Consider the following 18677-nt stretch of genomic DNA (forward strand, 5'->3'; position numbering starts at 1 on the left):
AGACACAAATGACGCCTAGCAAAATACGTCAGAGATTTTAGAACAAATTTTCACAGGAGAATAAATTAGTTACCAAAAATTGCACGTGTATAATGCAGTACTGAATGTTGCAGAAGAATATGCGGGATGTTTTTTTCTTAATGGTTCAAATTTCCAGAAATGGAACACAAGGAGAAAAATTAAAGAACTGCTAAATAATCTAAGCCCCACGGTCGTTGTTTGGGTTTTAGGGCACGTCAGAAACCGTAAAAGTTCTTCACGATGAGAAACTGTGGAAGCTGATGAAATATTTTCTTTGAATATGTTAACAAACAGTTACAGTAATTTCACAAAATAAATCTATCTACATTCTTCCTCATAAATTAAGGATAATGCTGATACATGGTGAAACAACGCTCTGGTGGGTGGTTTGCGGGTTTAAATCACCTCGGAGTATGACCATGAGGTGCATTAGACTTGTGGTCGTCGCACAGCGGACCCAGCAGTCCACATACGCAGAGGTGTGTTGGTGCATGTCGGAGTACGATGCACCGAGTAAGTGTACAGACGTTTTCAGACGTGCTAATGGTGACTGTGTGTTGAAAATGGCTCAAAGAACACATATTGATGATCTTATGAGGGGTAGAATACTAGGGCGACTGGAGGCTGGTCAAACACAGCAGATCGTAGCACGGGCCCTCCGTGTGTCACAAAATGTGATCTCAAGATTATGGCAACGATTCCAGCAGACAGGAAACGTCTCCAGGCGCTATTGTACGGGACGTCCACAGTGTACAACACCACAAGAAGACCGATATCTCACCATCAGTGCCTGCAGACGACCACGGAGTACTGCAGGTAGCCTTGCTCGGGACCTTACCGCAGCCACTGGAACAGTTGTCTCCAGTCACAGTCTACAGACGACTGAACAGACATGGCTTATTCGCCCGGAGACCTGCAAGGTGCATTACACTGACCCCTGGTCACAGGAGAGCCCGTAAAGCCTGGTGACAAGAACACAGTACATGGTCATTGGAACAGTGCTCCTAGGTTATGTTCACTGACGAGTCTAGGTATAGTCTGAACAGTGATTCTCGCCATCTGGCGTGAACCAGGAATCAGATACCAACCCCTTAATGCCCTTGAAAGGGACTTGTATGGAGGTAGTGGTTTGATGGTGCACTTACACCCCAGCGTGTCTTTGACAGAGGAACTGTAACAGGTCAGGTGTATAGGGTCGTCATTTGGCACCAGTGCATGTCATGCATGCCTTTTCAGGGGTGCAGTGGGTCCCACTTTCCTCCTGATGGATGATAACGCACGGCCCCACCGAGTTGCCATCGTGGAGGTACCTTGAAACAGATCAGGCGAATGGAGTGGTCTGCCTGTTCTCCAGACCTAAACCCCATCGAGCACGTCTGGGATGCTCTCGGTCGACGTATCGCTGCTCGTCTTCAAACCCCTAGGACACTTCAGGAGCTCCGACAGACACTGGAGCAAGAATGGGAGGCTATACTCCAGCAGCTGCTCGACCACCTGATCCAGAATATGTCGTTGTGCGGCCTGTGTACGTGTGCATGGTAATCGTATCCCATATTGATGCAGGAAACAGTGGCGTTTTGTAGCACAAGTGTTTCGGGACGGTTTTCTCAACTTATCACAAATACCGTGGACTTACAGATCTGTGTCGTGTGTGTTTCCTATGTGCCTATGCTGTTAGCTCCAGTTTTGTGTAGTGCCACGTTGTGTGGCACCACATTCTGCAATTATCCTTAATTTATGAGCATGAGTGTTCCTTTAATAATAAGATGAAAAGGTTTTGAAGTTGTGCATGGCTTGATGCTGCTATAACGATGGTGATGAGCCACCCAATCTTCGTCCTTCTTAGGGAATAGTCCTATTAATTATTAGTTATTACTAATTCTTAGGATAAGAACTACACTAATCTGAAACGTTTTAAATTACGAAGGTAATCCCATAAGTAAGGTCTCCTATTTTTTTAAAAGTATTTTACTGGGCTCTCAGCGGCCCTCAGCGCTACCGGGATGGGACGTGGCTGTCGTTCACTCCAGGGAATTAAAATTGAGGTATCTACGAATCCAGAAGTGGGATTACTATCTGGATTGCAATCAGTATCAAGTTTGACAGAGCTCACGTTTAAGATATTCAACTACCATTTCTTCTTTTAATCTACTGACTTTATTACGTTACTTACGTAGCAAGTCATGAGCGTGCTCAGTGTGATCTCATATCGCTACCACATCACAAATTGTATAAACGATAAACGTATTAACGATAGATATATACGAAGGGGTGCTGAAAAATAATGCCTCGGAGCTTTTTACGTGAAAACTCTTAAAGCTTTTTAAATAAAACAAGAGTTATTGATATTCTACATCTTTATTCTTCTAGTGTACATATTTGGAATCCTCTACAGCTAGAGAGCTCCGAATTGTAGCATCTAACATGGCGGGGTAAAAATAGAAATGAGCGTATGGCCGCCAAGTGCAAGTCTTATTTCAGTCGACGCCACATTGGACGACTTGCGCGCCGGTGATGAGGGTGAAATGATGATGAGGACAACACAACACCCAGTCCCCGAACGGAGGAAATCCCCAACTCGGCCGGGAATCGAACCCAGGCCCGCTTGCATGGGAGACGAGCACGTTACCACCCAGCTAAGCAGGCGGACATGGCGGGGTGTAATGCAACTTGTCGGTGCGTGCGAAACATTCTGCTGTAATCGAGTGTCGAATTCGAAGAGTTCGTGCACACATCGAACACTCTGCTGCAGCATGACAATGGCGTAATAAACACGAGGGCTGCTACATCTATAACAAATTCGTCGCCTTGCGTTTACTATCATTGATCATCGACCATGAGTCCCGACTTGGCCCATCCGATTTTCATCTTTTTCCATAAGTTGAAGAACACCTTCGAGGACTTTACTTTGATAATGACGAAACGGTGCAAGCAGAGGTGAGGTTGTGTTCCGTCAACACTGTCAAATATTCTACAGTGACGGTATCAACAAACTGGTCTCTCGTTGGGAGAAATGTGTTCACCACCAGGGCGACTATAATGAGAAACAAATATGTGTAGACATGAAGAATTAAGATGTAGAATGTTAACAAACTTTGTTTCATTTAAAAAGGCTTCAGAGTTTTCACAAAATAAAATTCGGAGGCATTAGTTTACAGCACGCCCTCGTGTTAAGATATTATGAAATAACTTCCTTGGAACATTGTGTAGCTGTAGAGAGTGAAAACTGTCTAAGGAGACGGAGATTGGAATGTATGTAACTGAGGATGTATGTAACTGAGGATGTTGTGTGCAAGTGCTGCTCTGAGATAAACAGGTTAGCACAGGAGAGGAAGACATGAAGGGTCGCATCAAAGTAGCCTGATGACTCATGTTAAACAATCATAAATTTCTTGTAGCACCAATGAATTTTTTATGCTTTTCTGACAGTTCCTTCGAAGCGTTGCACTTTGTTACCATAATTGCAAATCATAAAACTTTTCTTTTGAGAGCCCGCATCTCGTGGTCGTGCGGTAGCGTTCTCGCTTCCCACGCCCGGGTTCCCGGGTTCGATTCCCGGCGGGGTCAGGGATTTTCTCTGCCTCGTGATGGCTGGGTGTTGTGTGTTGTCCTTAGGTTAGTTAGGTTTAAGTAGTTCTAAGTTCTAGGGGACTGATGACCATAGATGTTAAGTCCCATAGTGCTCAGAGCCATTTTTTTTTTCTTTTGAGGTAGAAAGTATGATGTGGTATGAAAGTCTGAAATGAAAATACAAACGCTAATCCTTTCGCCTCGCTGAATCATTGATTATACTCTACCAGCACTTACCGCAGGCGAAAAGTATTCTTACCAGATAATTATACTCGGTAATTGCATAATGGAACACTACATTAATGACTGGGTGTTATGTGCTGTCCTTAGGTTAGTTAGGTTTAAGTAGTTCTAAGTTCTAGGGGACTGATGACCATAGATGTTAAGTCCCATAGTGCTCAGAGCCATTTTTTGAACACTACATTAAATCTTTTTCTTAATTTCTCTTATTCAGAGAGTGTGTACTCATCTGAACTTAAAATACGAATCATGCTGTGTGAGGACAAGAAAACTATAAGAGCAAGATAGATTTAGTCCATTAGTCAAAAATTAATTAGTAATTTAGCTCCCCATGTTCCGCATTAAGCGTTGCTTGCCATCGTCGCCACAGGGGAATGCACCTAATGTACAAAGTCAGTGCTACTGGTAATGTAAAATAAATCTTACTCCTGTGACTATTGTGCGTAAATACAAATTTTTTTACATAAATTTCCGGTACTGGTAGCCCTGGTGAAAACCTTCGGAATCGATGCAGTTTCGAAGGTTTGAGTGTCATTGCGCTAATTTTTATATTGATAGAGTTCTTCATATGACGTCACAATACCCAGCAGACCACATTGCAGACCATTTCACCTCACAAAAATACCTAATGGTCAAAAGGAGTTGAAACCAGGACCTCAGAGAAGCCACTAACCTCATCCACTAATATAGTGATGATGATGAGGTCCCATACGGAACGATGCGGGAGACCCGCACCGCCGACTAGGCAAGGTCCTCCGACCTTAATGGGGATGAATGATGATGATTAAGACAACACAACAACCCCCAGTCATCTCGCGGCAGGGAAAATCCCTTACCCCGCCGGGAATCGAACCCGGGACCTCGTGCGCGGGAAGCGGGAACGCTACCGCAAGACTACGAGCTGCGAACTAATATAGTGATCTACAAAGTCCTAATTCCATGACAGTGCAACGCAGTTATCATGTACACATTTATAATTAACAGTTGTTAATCCTAGCATAAGTGTTAACGATGTAGAACTTCGCTGATAAACACTGGACTTCTTTGCGTACTTCTGTTGCAGTACTCGAACTTTGGAATAATGAGTTTCAAACCCCTATTCGGCTATTGAGGTTCGCATTTCAGGTGGTTGTTCTAAAATGTGCAAGGTGAAAACTCCTGAACGGTTCTTTCGAAGCGGAAACGGCATATTGTGTTCCTCAATATTGTTCTTAAAGCGATCAGCAACGATGGAGCGCTACACATCAATCTTCCTTCTACATTATTACACGTATGGTGGAATTATTACAACTTTCAAAATGTTTCCCATTTCCTCATACAGCACAGCCGTCATCCCACCGTCCTACAACGACAACCTTTCTTTGACGGAATGTCTGTGCTGTAGCGAATGGTAAGCCTTTGGAGACGGATGGTGGTACTGACACGAGTGTCTTTTGGGATAAAATATCTTCCCTCAAATTCCTAAAGCCTTCACAATCTGTTCATCCAGTAATATAATTTTCACTCATAAAGAGGATAGTAACAACCCGAAATGCATACAAAGCTGTAGCGGAAAGTTACCCATTATTCGACATTTAGCTGGAACCACACTGCGGGAATTTCCCAGTTCAGCATACATGATCACAGGTTACACTGCAAGCCAGTATCTGCTATCAGCACAAGCGACCAACCAAACTACCATCCATTCTGACTGACGTCCATCTTCTGAGCTCAAACACAATGAGGTAACTCCAACAGAGTGACCTCCTCCACGCCAATCAACATGGATTCCTAAAACATCAATAGTGCGAAACCCAACTTGCGCTTTTCTCAGGTGACATCCTGAAGACCATGGATGAAGCCAGTCAGGTGGGCGCAGGATTTCCTGTCTTCCGAAAAGCATTTAACTCGATACTGCACCAACGTTTTCTTAAAAAAGGTATAATTATATGGAATATCGAACAAAATTGGTGCCTGCGTTGAGATTTATTGGTAGGGACGACGACATAGTATCTTCGGTACAGAGACATCAACGGAAATAGAAATAACTTCAGCCACATCCCATGGAAATATGTTCGGACCCTTGTTGTTTACGTTTGCATTTATGACGTGGCAGACAATACTGATAGGTACTTGAAAAAGTATTTTCGTATGAGAGTTCACGCCGGTTGGATGAATGCTTGTATGCAAAACATTTGTGACGTAAGCTATTTCGATCCTATCACTCCTGCCTACGAACAATTATCGTGGCTACGTGGCGATAAGCGTACAGATTATCATACCATGTGTTTGCTCTATCGCTTCTCAATCACTGTACACTTTCTTATTTAGCTTCAACCCTTACACTAGTATCTGAACAATATAGTAGAAACACTCGTTCTCACAAAGTAAAACTGTCTCTGTATAATCACATAACACTACCATGTTTTCTGAATCATTGACTGTATCAGGAACCTACTCTGAAACAATCCTCTTCGAAATATTAGTGAAATTAAAATGCTTTCAAACTTGAAGAGATAACTAGTGGCCCACCTTATAATGCAGTAGCAACCTCTTCCACATACTGTTCAAGTGCCTCTGAGCACTATGGGTCTTAACATCTGAGGTCATCAGTCCCCTAGAACTTAGCACTACTTAAACCTAACTAACCTAAGGACATCACACACATCCATGCCCAAGGCACGATTCGAACCTGCGACCGTAGCGGTCGCGTGGTTCCAGACTGAAGCGCCTAGAACCGCTCGGCCACCAACGGCCGGCCTTCCACATACTGTCTGTAGCTGACTTTCGTCAGCTCTCCCTACCCCCACCGCTTTTCCCTTCCCTCGGCTATAGAGTTCTCTACTGAAATGCTCCCCTTTCCTAACACCCATTGTCACTTTCACTTCGATCTTTTCCTCTTTCATTATTCCCTCCACTTCTCTAATTCCGAATAAGGCTTCGACACTGCTACATTATTCAACATTATTTTTGACTCCATTATTTTATTATTGTAATTACTGTTACTATTATTATTGCCAATTTTTACTTTTATTAGTAATTGCCAATATTATTATTATTGAATTTATTATATAATAATAATCAATATCATTCTTAATACCACCATTATTTTATCATTACTGGTGTTATTATTATTATTATTATTATTATTCATCACCATGTCCGCAGCTCGTGGTCTTGCGGCAGCGTTTTCGCTTCCCACGCACGGGGTCCCGGGTTCGATTCCCGACGGGATTTTCTCTGCCCCGAAATGACTGGGTGTTGTGTGTCAGTTATCATCATTGACTCGCAGGTTGCCGAAGTGACGTCAACTAAAATGAACTTTAATACGGCGGCCGAACTGCCTGGCATGGGGCCTCCTGGCCAACAATGCCATATGATCATTTCGTTATTATTATTGCCTATTATTATTTTCTATTAATAGTGAAATTTATTATTATTGTGATTGTTATGCAATATTTTTTGTGTGTGTTGTGCCTTGCCAGATGTAAGAGAAGGCCTTAAGGCCCTATATAGTCAGGCTAAATACGCAGTAAATAAATAAATGAATACAATAAATAATGTATAATGATGCTTTTCGCGGAGATTAACGTCACTGCACAGTGTTACTGCTACCAGACTCTCTACCGACCATGCACTTAAAGATCATCAGCTGTAAGTACTTAGATACCAAATTCCATCAAAAACACTAATTCACAGGGGTTCTTCATGAACATGACATCAACAATAATAATAAAAATAAAAGCGGTAATAAAATACTATGATATAAAAATACGACATACCAAGTACAGACTGTTGTGGCAACCACTTGGACAGTTTGACGTTAGGTGGCAGGTCTGTCTTGTCGTCCTCCTCCCATTTCCAGAGCACTCCCTGCGGCAGTTGGGAGAAGGCGTCGAGGAAAGCCCGTCGCTTTTCTGGTGGCATTGTGCTACTCAATACATTCGTACCCAGGCTGAAGTAGATAACACCTTCAGTTGCTTCATCCAGCCAGTACTGAATATCCTGAAGGCTAAACACAGTGCATACTCTGAGGTGAAAAGAAAGTTATACAACGACCAAGAAGATCAATTAGTCGTGTAGACTGCCTTTGTGACTGCCCATTCAAAAAATTAGACAGTAGTGGTAAGCTCTCATGTTGGAGATATCCCTCCTGTTGCCATGGATAGAGCAGTACGTAAACATGTCACAGGATCAAAATGTGTTCACTCTATTATGGAGGATATGGGCTGGTCATGTGGCTCGGGGAAAAGATGGCATGTGGTCAAAATAAGTGGCAGATTGGAGCCAAAATTATCAAAAAAGACCAAGGGGAAGACAACTGGGCAGATGGGCAGAGACTTAAAAAAGACAGCTGGAGTGAACTGGCAGCGGTAAGCTCAATGTCAAGAGAAATGGAAGAACCTGCAGGGATCCTGTATAGCAGACCGACTCGAAAGGGCCACATCACCATGTCACTGAATTGACGGACGTTGATGATGATTATGAAGTGGGGTTATTGAGACATGGGATAACGATGTGCATCCCAAACTGTTTGCTGTCGAAAACTGAGCCTAATGGCTGCCTGCACCTGGGTGCTGCCAGACTGCCACAATTTCAATATCACAATAGTATGAAGTCGCCATGCCAACGGCCTTGCCGCAGTGGTAACACCGGTTTCCGTCAGATCACCGAAGTTAAGCGCTGTCGGGCTTGGCTAGCACTTGGATGGGTCACCGTCTGGGTCTGCCGAATGTTACTGGCAAGGGAGGGGGGAGAGGGGGGGGAGAGGGGGGGGCACCCAGCCCTTGTGAGGCCAGTTGAGGAGCTACTTGAATGAGAAGTAGCGGCGCCGGTCACGAAAACTGAACTGACAGCGGACGGTAGAGCGGTATTCTGACCACATGCCCATCCGTATCTGTATCCAGTGACGACTAAGGGCTAAGGATGACACGGCGGCCGGTCGGAACCGGTGTGACTTCAAGATCTGTTCAGACGCTGTTTGTTTGTTGTTATAATGTCGCCATACCGTCACTACTGTAAAGGAAATTTAAAAGGCGAAAACACCGTTCGACAGTGATAAAAAAAATACAAATTGTTAAAAGCAGGAGCGCCTTTCATTCTGCACGTGGGCGCTAGAAGTACGGGATTTGGAGGTAGAGTGGGGACATGGGTATATAGGGACTGACGGTCAGAGCGAGATAGTCGCGACAAACGTAAACAGGACATTTGAACATTTAGTTTAAAACTAATAACACTCGTAGAAAAATTATCACAGCTTTAACCAAGACGTAATTCAATGATGTGCTTCATGTACCACTAAATTATATATGAAAAATCTGATAATATTCCAAATTCAAGCGTTTATTTGATATAGTTTTAATTATAGTCGAGCAATTGATTTTAGGATAACAACAAATCACTACAGGAAACTATACAGCATCCTAGAAAATGATCTTAAACAATTTGTACCAATCAATGAACTGGACAATGCCTATTTTGCAGACTTAATAGGATTTTAAGTCTTAGATATTATTAATTCTGAGATTCCGTAATAACTAGTGAAGTTTGGCCATAACCAGGGGATTGGTCAGGAAAAATCTATTGGAAATGAATAAGCTCATGGGTAGTTTTAATTATTTCTTTTAAATTAATGTTAGTATAGTAACCTATGATAAGAAAAATTTGACAAAAAATCGCTTTGGCCAAAGAGTAAAGAGAAACACCGGTGTGTTGAGTAACAGTGGGTGCGTTTTTGAAAGCGGCACAGTGTGATGCAAGCAGTTTTAATTAGGTTATAAGAAGTAGTTCTTATCATTATTTTTCTGTACTTGGACGACAGACCCTGGGATTTGGAGGCAGAATGGTGATGTGGGTTTATAGGTATTGGGTGCGCGAAGTAGGACAGAGTATGTCAACCATGGACTACCTGAATAGGTTTGGCGCTTAGTTGGTGCGAGAAGTTTAGTGAAAGTAACGTAATCAGACTACTGGCGGCTGCAGTGCCGCAGTGTTGTATTTTGTACCATTCGGCGCGGATGTGCAAGCTTCAGAGTTAGATAAATCAGCGTGCAGTGGTACGAAACTCTACATTACTCATGTTGCATACCGCGTTGAACATAGCAGAATTTTTGTGTAGTGGCGCCGAACTTCTGCGACTAAGAATGAACAGTCGGAACTCCGATCTTTACTAGTTAGTTGATGATAGTCTTCAGTGGTATAGTTTTCTTTGTATGTACTGTATATGTGTTTATTTTAGTGCACATCTGACACAAATAAAGAAAATAAGTCTTCAGTTTAGTTTATAGTGTTGAAATCTGAGCATTTCTTTGGCAAAAGACAACAGCCTGAATCTGAAAGGCGACAATCCTCTCTGAAGATTATGGTTGGTTGGTTGTTTTGGGGAAGGAGACCAGACAGCGTGGTCATCGGTCTCGGGAAGGATGGAGAAGGAAGTCGGCCGTGCCCTTCCAGGGGAACCATCCCGACATTTGCCTGGAGTGATTTGGGGAAATCACGGAAAACCTAAATCAGGATGGCCGGACGCGGGATTGAACCGTCGTCTTCCCGAATGCGAGTCCAGTTTCTAACCACTGCGCCACCTTGCTCGGTCTGAAGATTATGTTACCCTAGACACACATCTACACTCTCTGAGAAATAGACTGCCAATATTTATTGCCGAGTTCGGTTGATTAAACGGAACATCAAGTAAATTCTTGAATGTAGCATCGGGATACTGAGTCCCTACTTCATATATTTTAATAATCACAGATGTTAGAAAACTTGTACTTTGGTGTGACAGAGTGCGGTTGCGTGTGGTGGCTCCCATAGACAACCAAGAGCCAAATAATTTAGCGGCCACACGCCATTTCCACTGGCTTGGTATTGAAAGTAATCTTTATTATCGTTAGGCTGCAACTTGACACTAACATTGAGTATCACATACTCTAGTCTTGATAATGACCCCATTTCGGTGTGCAAGAGACTACACACGTTTCATCAGGTTTGTCACATGCAGCTGAAGCTACTCCTTGGTGATTATTAGATCCTGTAGAACTAGCGTACTGCAGGGGTACGGACTGCTGCGTTTCAAATGCTGTTTCCAAAGAGTCCCAGACATTTTCTGTCGGATTAAGCTCGAGTGATTTAGCTGGTAGTCGATGTGCAATGGGGTACCTCAGTGTTCGTCACACCAGGAACAACACTGAAGAGCGAAAGAAACTGGTACACTGTCTAATATCGTATACGGCCTTTGCGAGTGCACAGAAGAGCCGCAACACGACATGGAATGGCCTCGACTAATGTCTGAAGTAGTGCTGGAGGCAATTGACACCATGAATCCTGCAGGATTGTCCATAAATCCGTGAGAGTAAGAGGGAGTGGAGATCTCTTCTGAACAGCGCGTTACAAGGAATCCCAGATATGCTCAATAATGTTCATGTCTGGGGAGTTTGGTGGCCAGCAGAAGTGTTTAACCTCAGAAGAGTGTTCCTGAAGCCACTCTGTAGCAATTCTGGACGTGTGGGGTGTCGCATTGTCCTGCTGGAATTGTCCAAGTCCACCGGAATGCACAATGGATATGAATGGATCAGGTGATCAGACTGGATTTAGATTCATGAGGTTGTTTCCTCACACGTACACGTCCATCCGCTCGATACAATTTGAAACGAGACTCGTCCGACCGGGCAACATGTTTGCAGTCATCAACTGTCCAATGTCAGTGTTGACTGGCCCAGGAGAGGCGTAAAGCTTTGTGTAGTGCAGCCATCAGGGGTATACGATTGGATCTTCGGCTCCTAAAGCCCATAGAGATGATTTTTCGTTGAATGGTTCGCAGGGTGACACTTGTTGATAGCCCAGCACTGAAATCTGCAGCAATTTGCGGAAGGGTTGCACTTTTGTCACGTTGAACGATTCTCTTCAGTCGTCGTTGGTCCCGTTCTTGCAGGATCTTTTTCCGGCCGCAGCGATGTCGGAGATTTGATGCTTTTCCCGATTCCTGATATTCACAGTACACTCGTGAAATGGTCGTATGGAAAAATCCTCACTCCATCGCTACCTCGGAGATGCTGCGTCCCATCGCTCGTGCGCCTACTATAACACCACGTTCAAACTCAATTAAATCTTGATAACCCGCCATTGTAGCAGCAGCAACCGATCTAACAACTGCGCCAGACACTTGTTGTTTTATTTAGACGTTGCCGACCCCAGTGCTGTATTCTGCCTGTTTACATGTCTCTGTATTTGAATACGCGTGCCTTTAACAGTTTCTTTGGCGCTTCAGTGTATGTGAAGCTCAGTGGTAATACCGACTCATTTTACCGGTAACATGATTGCGGTTTTGTAGACTATTGCTTCTCCTTGGGCAGTTCCTTAGTAGAAAGTTCTGATTAGAGTTTCATGTTTACCCTTTCTTGGTAAATGTCTAAGTTTAGTACTTTTGTTATAGCCAGAGCCGTTTGTGCAGCTGTTGTGGAGATTTGTTATGTACATAAATGGTTGGTAAATGTGCTCAACGTTGTACTTAAATGCCCCACTCTTTTCAACAGATCTTTACAATAAATCCAATCAATAGTTTTGATTCTTATTCTAATGGGCCTTTTTCGTTGTCCGAAAACTGTGTTTATGTTTTGAGCATTTGTCTTCCAGAAAAGAATCCTATAGCTAAGAGTTAATTGGATATATGAATACAATGTAACTAAAAGGCAGTGGCTGTTACACTCTTACGGCATGGTTCTGAGGGCAAAACATGCTGTTGGCAAATTGTTAGAAGTATCTTTGTGATTTCTCACTACTTCAAAGGACATGTTGTATTTATTCCTAGAATTTTTTTGTTTATTACGAAATCTATAGAGGTACCACCATTTTGTTATTTGACAGTGTCATATTCGCTCTTCAAACTGAAATTTAGAGTATTTGTTTTCCTTAGGTTCCACGTAAGTTTTTTGGATGTTGACCAAATGTACAGTTCCTTAAGGGTTTCATTTGCCTCTCTGTCAGAAATACTCTTGTCGTGTTCAGCTAATATAATTTTACTGTCATTAGCAAAGGAATTATTTGCCTCAGGAAGAGGAACACATGAGGAACAGTACTGGCATCTAAACGTATTACATAGTAAAGGATTGAGGACGCATATACACTCCTGGAAATTGAAATAAGAACACCGTGAATTCATTGTCCCAGGAAGGGGAAACTTTATTGACACATTCCTGGGGTCAGATACATCACATGATCACACTGACAGAACCACAGGCACATAGACACAGGCAACAGAGCATGCACAATGTCGGCACTAGTACAGTGTATATCCACCTTTCGCAGCAATGCAGGCTGCTATTCTCCCATGGAGACGATCGTAGAGATGCTGGATGTAGTCCTGTGGAACGGCTTGCCATGCCATTTCCACCTGGCGCCTCAGTTGGACCAGCGTTCGTGCTGGACGTGCAGACCGCGTGAGACGACGCTTCATCCAGTCCCAAACATGCTCAATGGGGGATAGATCCGGAGATCTTGCTGGCCAGGGTAGTTGACTTACACCTTCTAGAGCACGTTGGGTGGCACGGGATACATGCGGACGTGCATTGTCCTGTTGGAACAGCAAGTTCCCTTGCCAGTCTAGGAATGGTAGAACGATGGGTTCGATGACGGTTTGGATGTACCGTGCACTATTCAGTGTCCCCTCGACGATCACCAGTGGTGTACGGCCAGTGTAGGAGATCGCTCCCCACACCATGATGCCGGGTGTTGGCCCCGTGTGCCTCGGTCGTATGCAGTCCTGATTGTGGCGCTCACCTGCACGGCGCCAAACACGCATACGACCATCATTGGCACCAAGGCAGAAGCGACTCTCATCGCTGAAGACGACACGTCTCCATTCGTCCCTCCATTCACGCCTGTCGCGACACCACTGGAGGCGGGCTGCACGATGTTGGGGCGTGAGCGGAAGACGGCCTAACGGTGTGCGGGACCGTAGCCCATCTTCATGGAGACGGTTGCGAATGGTCCTCGCCGATACCCCAGGAGCAACAGTGTCCCTAATTTGCTGGGAAGTGGCGGTGCGGTCCCCTACGGCACTGCGTAGGATCCTACGGTCTTGGCGTGCATCCGTGCGTCGCTGCGGTCCGGTCCCAGGTCGACGGGCACGTGCACCTTCCGCCGACCACTGGCGACAACATCGATGTACTGTGGAGACCTCACGCCCCACGTGTTGAGCAATTCGGCGGTACGCCCACCCGGCCTCCCGCATGCCCACTATACGCCCTCGCTCAAAGTCCGTCAACTGCACATACGGTTCACGTCCACGCTGTCGCGGCATGCTACCAGTGTTAAAGACTGCGATGGAGCTCCGTATGCCACGGCAAACTGGCTGACACTGACGGCGGCGGTGCACAAATGCTGCGCAGCTAGCGCCATTCGACGGCCAACACCGCGGTTCCTGGTGTGTCCGCTGTGCCGTGCGTGTGATCATTGCTTGTACAGCCCTCTCGCAGTGTCCGGAGCAAGTATGGTGGGTCTGACACACCGGTATCAATGTGTTCTTTTTTCCATTTCCAGGAGTGTATGTGTGATTAACAATACCACAATGTCAAAGTAGGTTGCCTCATCGTCACGTGTTGACTAATGGGAGCGCTTGAGTGAGTGTTTGATGTATTTATCACATTTTTCTTCGGACGTATATAGCTAATTTTAGCGAACTCCGATTTGTTGTCAGTCATTCAGACATGAAGGAAAGTTCATTTACTGTTCAGAACTGTAGTTGTTTGCACAAATCTCAAAACTACAGTCTTATTCCAGCAATTCAGCAGCAGCGCTATACGTATTACAGATAATCGTATATCATTGACGACCCTGCTTTCGGAGCTGGACCTGAGTGTGGTTACGACGTCACAATACACGCAGCCTGGCGCTGTGAGCGATTGAAATTTGCGAGGTAACCGATTCACATTGTAGACTGCATGCGTTTTTCATCGCAACATTCGCTCGGTAACACACAACACAGAAACGAAAGCATGTTTTTTACGAACGCTAACGTACAGCCGGACCAGAATCAAACTCCTGAGTGGGGAGTGCTGCTATTTACACAAACATCGAATATTTCAAATTATAACAACGTTACAAACATAAGGTGTTTCGAAGATCTTCCAGAAAAGTTTGAGATGGGCTTGCATTAATTAACCGCAGAAAACCTATTGTCACTGATAAATAGTGAATGATAAAAAATTACTTGTGGTGAAGTTTGAACTGGCGACCCTCAGCATGCTATTGTGGAACTTTAACCATTATACGAAACTGCATGCAACACAGCTCTACCCCTCTGGACTGTAGTAGGCTTCATACTGGGGATTGGGACAGCGTTTCTGCACTTTTATCTTCTTGAGGAAGGGTTACAATCCTCGACTTCACATCTGACGCCTGGCTAACGACGCAACACTGCTCATAGCAGCCTCTCCTGGAAATACAGCGGCTGGCGGTAACACTTTTTTCTTGTCATGGTGTTTGCGACTATGGGAGGTTCAAGAAAACTGAAAACCAACTTCGAAGGGAGAGGCTACATTCGACACTCGTAGTGAAGAGGATGTAGGAACACGACCAGAACACGAGTATCTGCCGGCACTGTCGTACAGAGGACCTTTGACAACATCTAGAACCAGGGTGTTGAGGTCAGCCGCAGTGAATACTTCTCAAACAGCGAAACGTGACTGTCCTCTCCTATCTCTAGGATTAATATCTTCTGTTCTTACGGCGTGTCACATGGCTGTTATTGGTACACCGTTCCTTGCAGTTATGCTGGACAGCCCTCGTTGATATAAAAACAAATCTGGCAACTTCGCTCATGATGTGATCATGGGCAGGTCCAAGTGCGGTAGCTCCTTTCCGCCATTGTGTTACAACTTGCTGGGCTGATTGTATACAGCCGACTGGCACAGACACACCTCTTCACTGCTATGACTTGCGTTAGGAGGGTCGTATGACCACATGCTACCAGTTCTACAGAGATTCAAAGCGATCCCTATGTTCTTTGAAGGGGGTGAGTAATATTTTATCCGCTGAAATTACCATTTCCTCTAAAATGAAGAAAACCTGATAACATGCTGATTTGTTTTGTTGTCAAAACTTTGTTTTCTTATCATTTCTGGATAGTATTTCCTCTTATACAATGCTCTGTTTATTAATTGGTTTTTCTCCTTCTCCAAAGCTTCTTTGGTTTTTATCAGTGCTGGATCACCCCTCTGTTCAGCAACAATATCATTTTATGTAACGATGACTGAGATTTTATTCACACTGCAGTGTTTCACCAAAACGATTCCTTTAAAGACAGTGGACCTCTTTGTGTTTGCGTCAAACGTTGTGTACCACTGCGATGTTCTCCTATTCCTGAAGCCTCAGCGCCCCAATCGCCAGTCGACCAGACAGGTCCTTCAGGCTAGTCACTCAGTACAGAGAATGTTGGCCCATTACAACAGTGAATGGTTTGCGAAATTCATCTGGAGGATGGAACCTGTTGATGATCCCAACAACTGCAAAGTGCTCTTCTTGGTTGTAAACTAGCTCATCCCAGACTTTGAGATACTCTTGAAGCATAAGCTATCACGGTTTCTAGCACCTTCTTGAAGAACTGCACTTATCCCATAACAGCTAGTATCGGTGTTAAGTTCTGTCTCAGCATTCTCGTTGTACAATGTTAGGACTGCACAAAATTTTAGCGCCTCCTTAAGGACAAGGAAGATATTTCTTGTACATATTTCGTTCCAGGAGAATTTGGCTTCTCCCTGTGGTACTTCTTGCAAGGGGAGTGCCTCGATTATAAAAGTCGGTTATGAATCTCTGTAGTATGAGCCCATTCCAAGAAAACTTCTCACATCACGAATGTGTTGAGGAACCAGAAAAGGTGAGACTACTTTTATTTTTTCTGGAGTGGGTTAGACTCCACTGCCAGTCACTAGATGCCCTAAGATTTTTATCTCTTGCACGACGAAGAGGCAATTTTTCAGGTTTAGGCGTCGGCATAGACTTAAAACGTATTTCAAAAAGATTGTCGGTCAGCTTAGATGTTCTTCAAATGACTTTGAAAACATAACAATCTCATCCAGACAGCACAGACACGTCGTCCATGTCCCGAAACATGTTGTTCATCACATGTTCGAAGGTGGCTGGAGCGTTGCACAGTCCAAACGACAAAACTTTAAACACATAAACGCCGTCAGCAGTTACGAACGCAGTCTGTTCACAATCAGACTTGTCAGCCTCGATTTATCGGTACCCTGTCTGGACGTCCATAGTTGACAAATACTTCGCTACTTTCAAGCAGTGTAGGGTGTCACCAGTGTGCCACAATGGACGGATATCTTTCTTCATGATTATGCTCAGTCGTCGATTGCCGACATGGAAACGTCACGCATCAACCTTCTTCTTTACAAGGATCACAGGATAGACTCAACAACTCCCTGAGTGTTCAATCATATCTTGCAGCATCTTCTCCACTTTGTCCCGAACTATCCCTCGTTCAGATGGCGACACTTCATGTGAGTGGTGGCTAATTGATGGATGATCCGCAATGCTGATACGACGTTTTACCATGGGTTGCCTGGTCTTTTCTCTACTCCAGATTTGAAAGAATCCGAAAAAATATCGCAGAACTGCTTTAATCGCCAACTTTATTCCTCAGTTAGTCCATATCCTATGGGCGTTTCTATAGTGTCTCCTCCTCTGCGTTGTCTTTATCTCTAGCGCAGCACGATTCTTCGTAGATGATATTAAAGTGACCTTTCTGGACTGTTTTGGCTGTCCCTCTGCACATACCTATAGGGATGAGTTATTACAGTTATTGCTCCTCGAGACTGTCAGTGATCCAAAATTTATCATGACTACTTACGATGTTTACGATCTTCGCTGGCATGTAAATTTCTTTTTGTGAGACAGAGTAGCTTTTAACACTCGACAAAAGTTTCATAGTTTAACTGAGCATTTCGATTGACGACAGGAGCTCGTCTCGTTGATGACAGTGGGGTAACAACGTCTCCATTGGCAAACAACACTCTTGTGCAGTCTCTGTTGTGTGTGCTTGTTGGAATGGCTCGTCATTCTGGAAATCTGATCGTCCACAATAGTAGTAGGGCGAAGCCAAAGATGCGGCAGCCTGAATTGGCAATTTTCTTCATGATATTGTCTCTCCTCTCACCCTGGAGCGTATATGGGGAAATGTCGCACTGTCGATGACACCCCCCTCCTCCCCCTCCCCCGTTTCCTCTACCATCCCCCACTTTCCGCCAATCCTCACCAATTCCGTGCCCCTTCCTCATTTTTGAACTGGCAGGAAAAAGTCTCAGTCTGTGCTGAGCTGCTGTAGAAAAGGATGTAAGAGGGTGTCTTTATTTACCTTACTTATTTTTGGGGGTATTATCCTGCTGAAAAATTTTTCTAAATTTTTGGCAGCGAAAGCGAACTGACAGTTATCCCACAGCCTTGGTGCTTGAAATTTGCGTTATGATAAAAAACACCCACCATTTCAGAAAAAACAATACCTCTGGAAAATGTTCTATAAATAATAACTCAAACAAAACCATCCGCTGGCTTACATATCGAAAAACTTCGAGTTGATACCACTTCGGCGACTTGGGTGTCGATGGGGATTAAATGATAATCATAAGGACAACACAACACCCAGTCCCTGAGCGGAGAAAATCTCCGACACAGCCGGGATTCGAGCCGGGGACATTAGGTATGACATTCCGTCGCGCTGACCACTCAGCTACCAGATGCGGACTGTCTGATCATACCACACAACAAAACCATGTATCATAAAAATCATCAATTAAAAATGCTCTGAAGTTGTTCGCAAAGCGATAACTGAAACAGAAACAAGGCCTGGCCTACACACCGAGACACTT

General features: G+C 44.3%; 1 protein-coding gene and 1 pseudogene across 1 annotated transcript in view; one reads left to right on the top strand and one right to left on the bottom strand.

Annotated features, from left to right (window-relative positions):
- Positions 1-18677, bottom strand: part of LOC126475025 (UDP-glucosyltransferase 2-like) — a 42902-nt gene that overhangs the window by 5914 nt on the left and 18311 nt on the right. Inside the window, exon 3 of the mRNA XM_050102566.1 lies at positions 7593-7815. Within this exon, the coding sequence (XP_049958523.1) occupies positions 7593-7815 (223 nt within the window). The remainder of the gene's footprint in view (positions 1-7592; positions 7816-18677) is intronic.
- On the top strand, positions 8436-8554 carry LOC126475702 (5S ribosomal RNA; annotated as a pseudogene).

This window comes from Schistocerca serialis, chromosome 4, assembly GCF_023864345.2.
Source record: "Schistocerca serialis cubense isolate TAMUIC-IGC-003099 chromosome 4, iqSchSeri2.2, whole genome shotgun sequence".
NCBI classification, from domain to species: Eukaryota; Metazoa; Arthropoda; class Insecta; order Orthoptera; family Acrididae; genus Schistocerca; species Schistocerca serialis.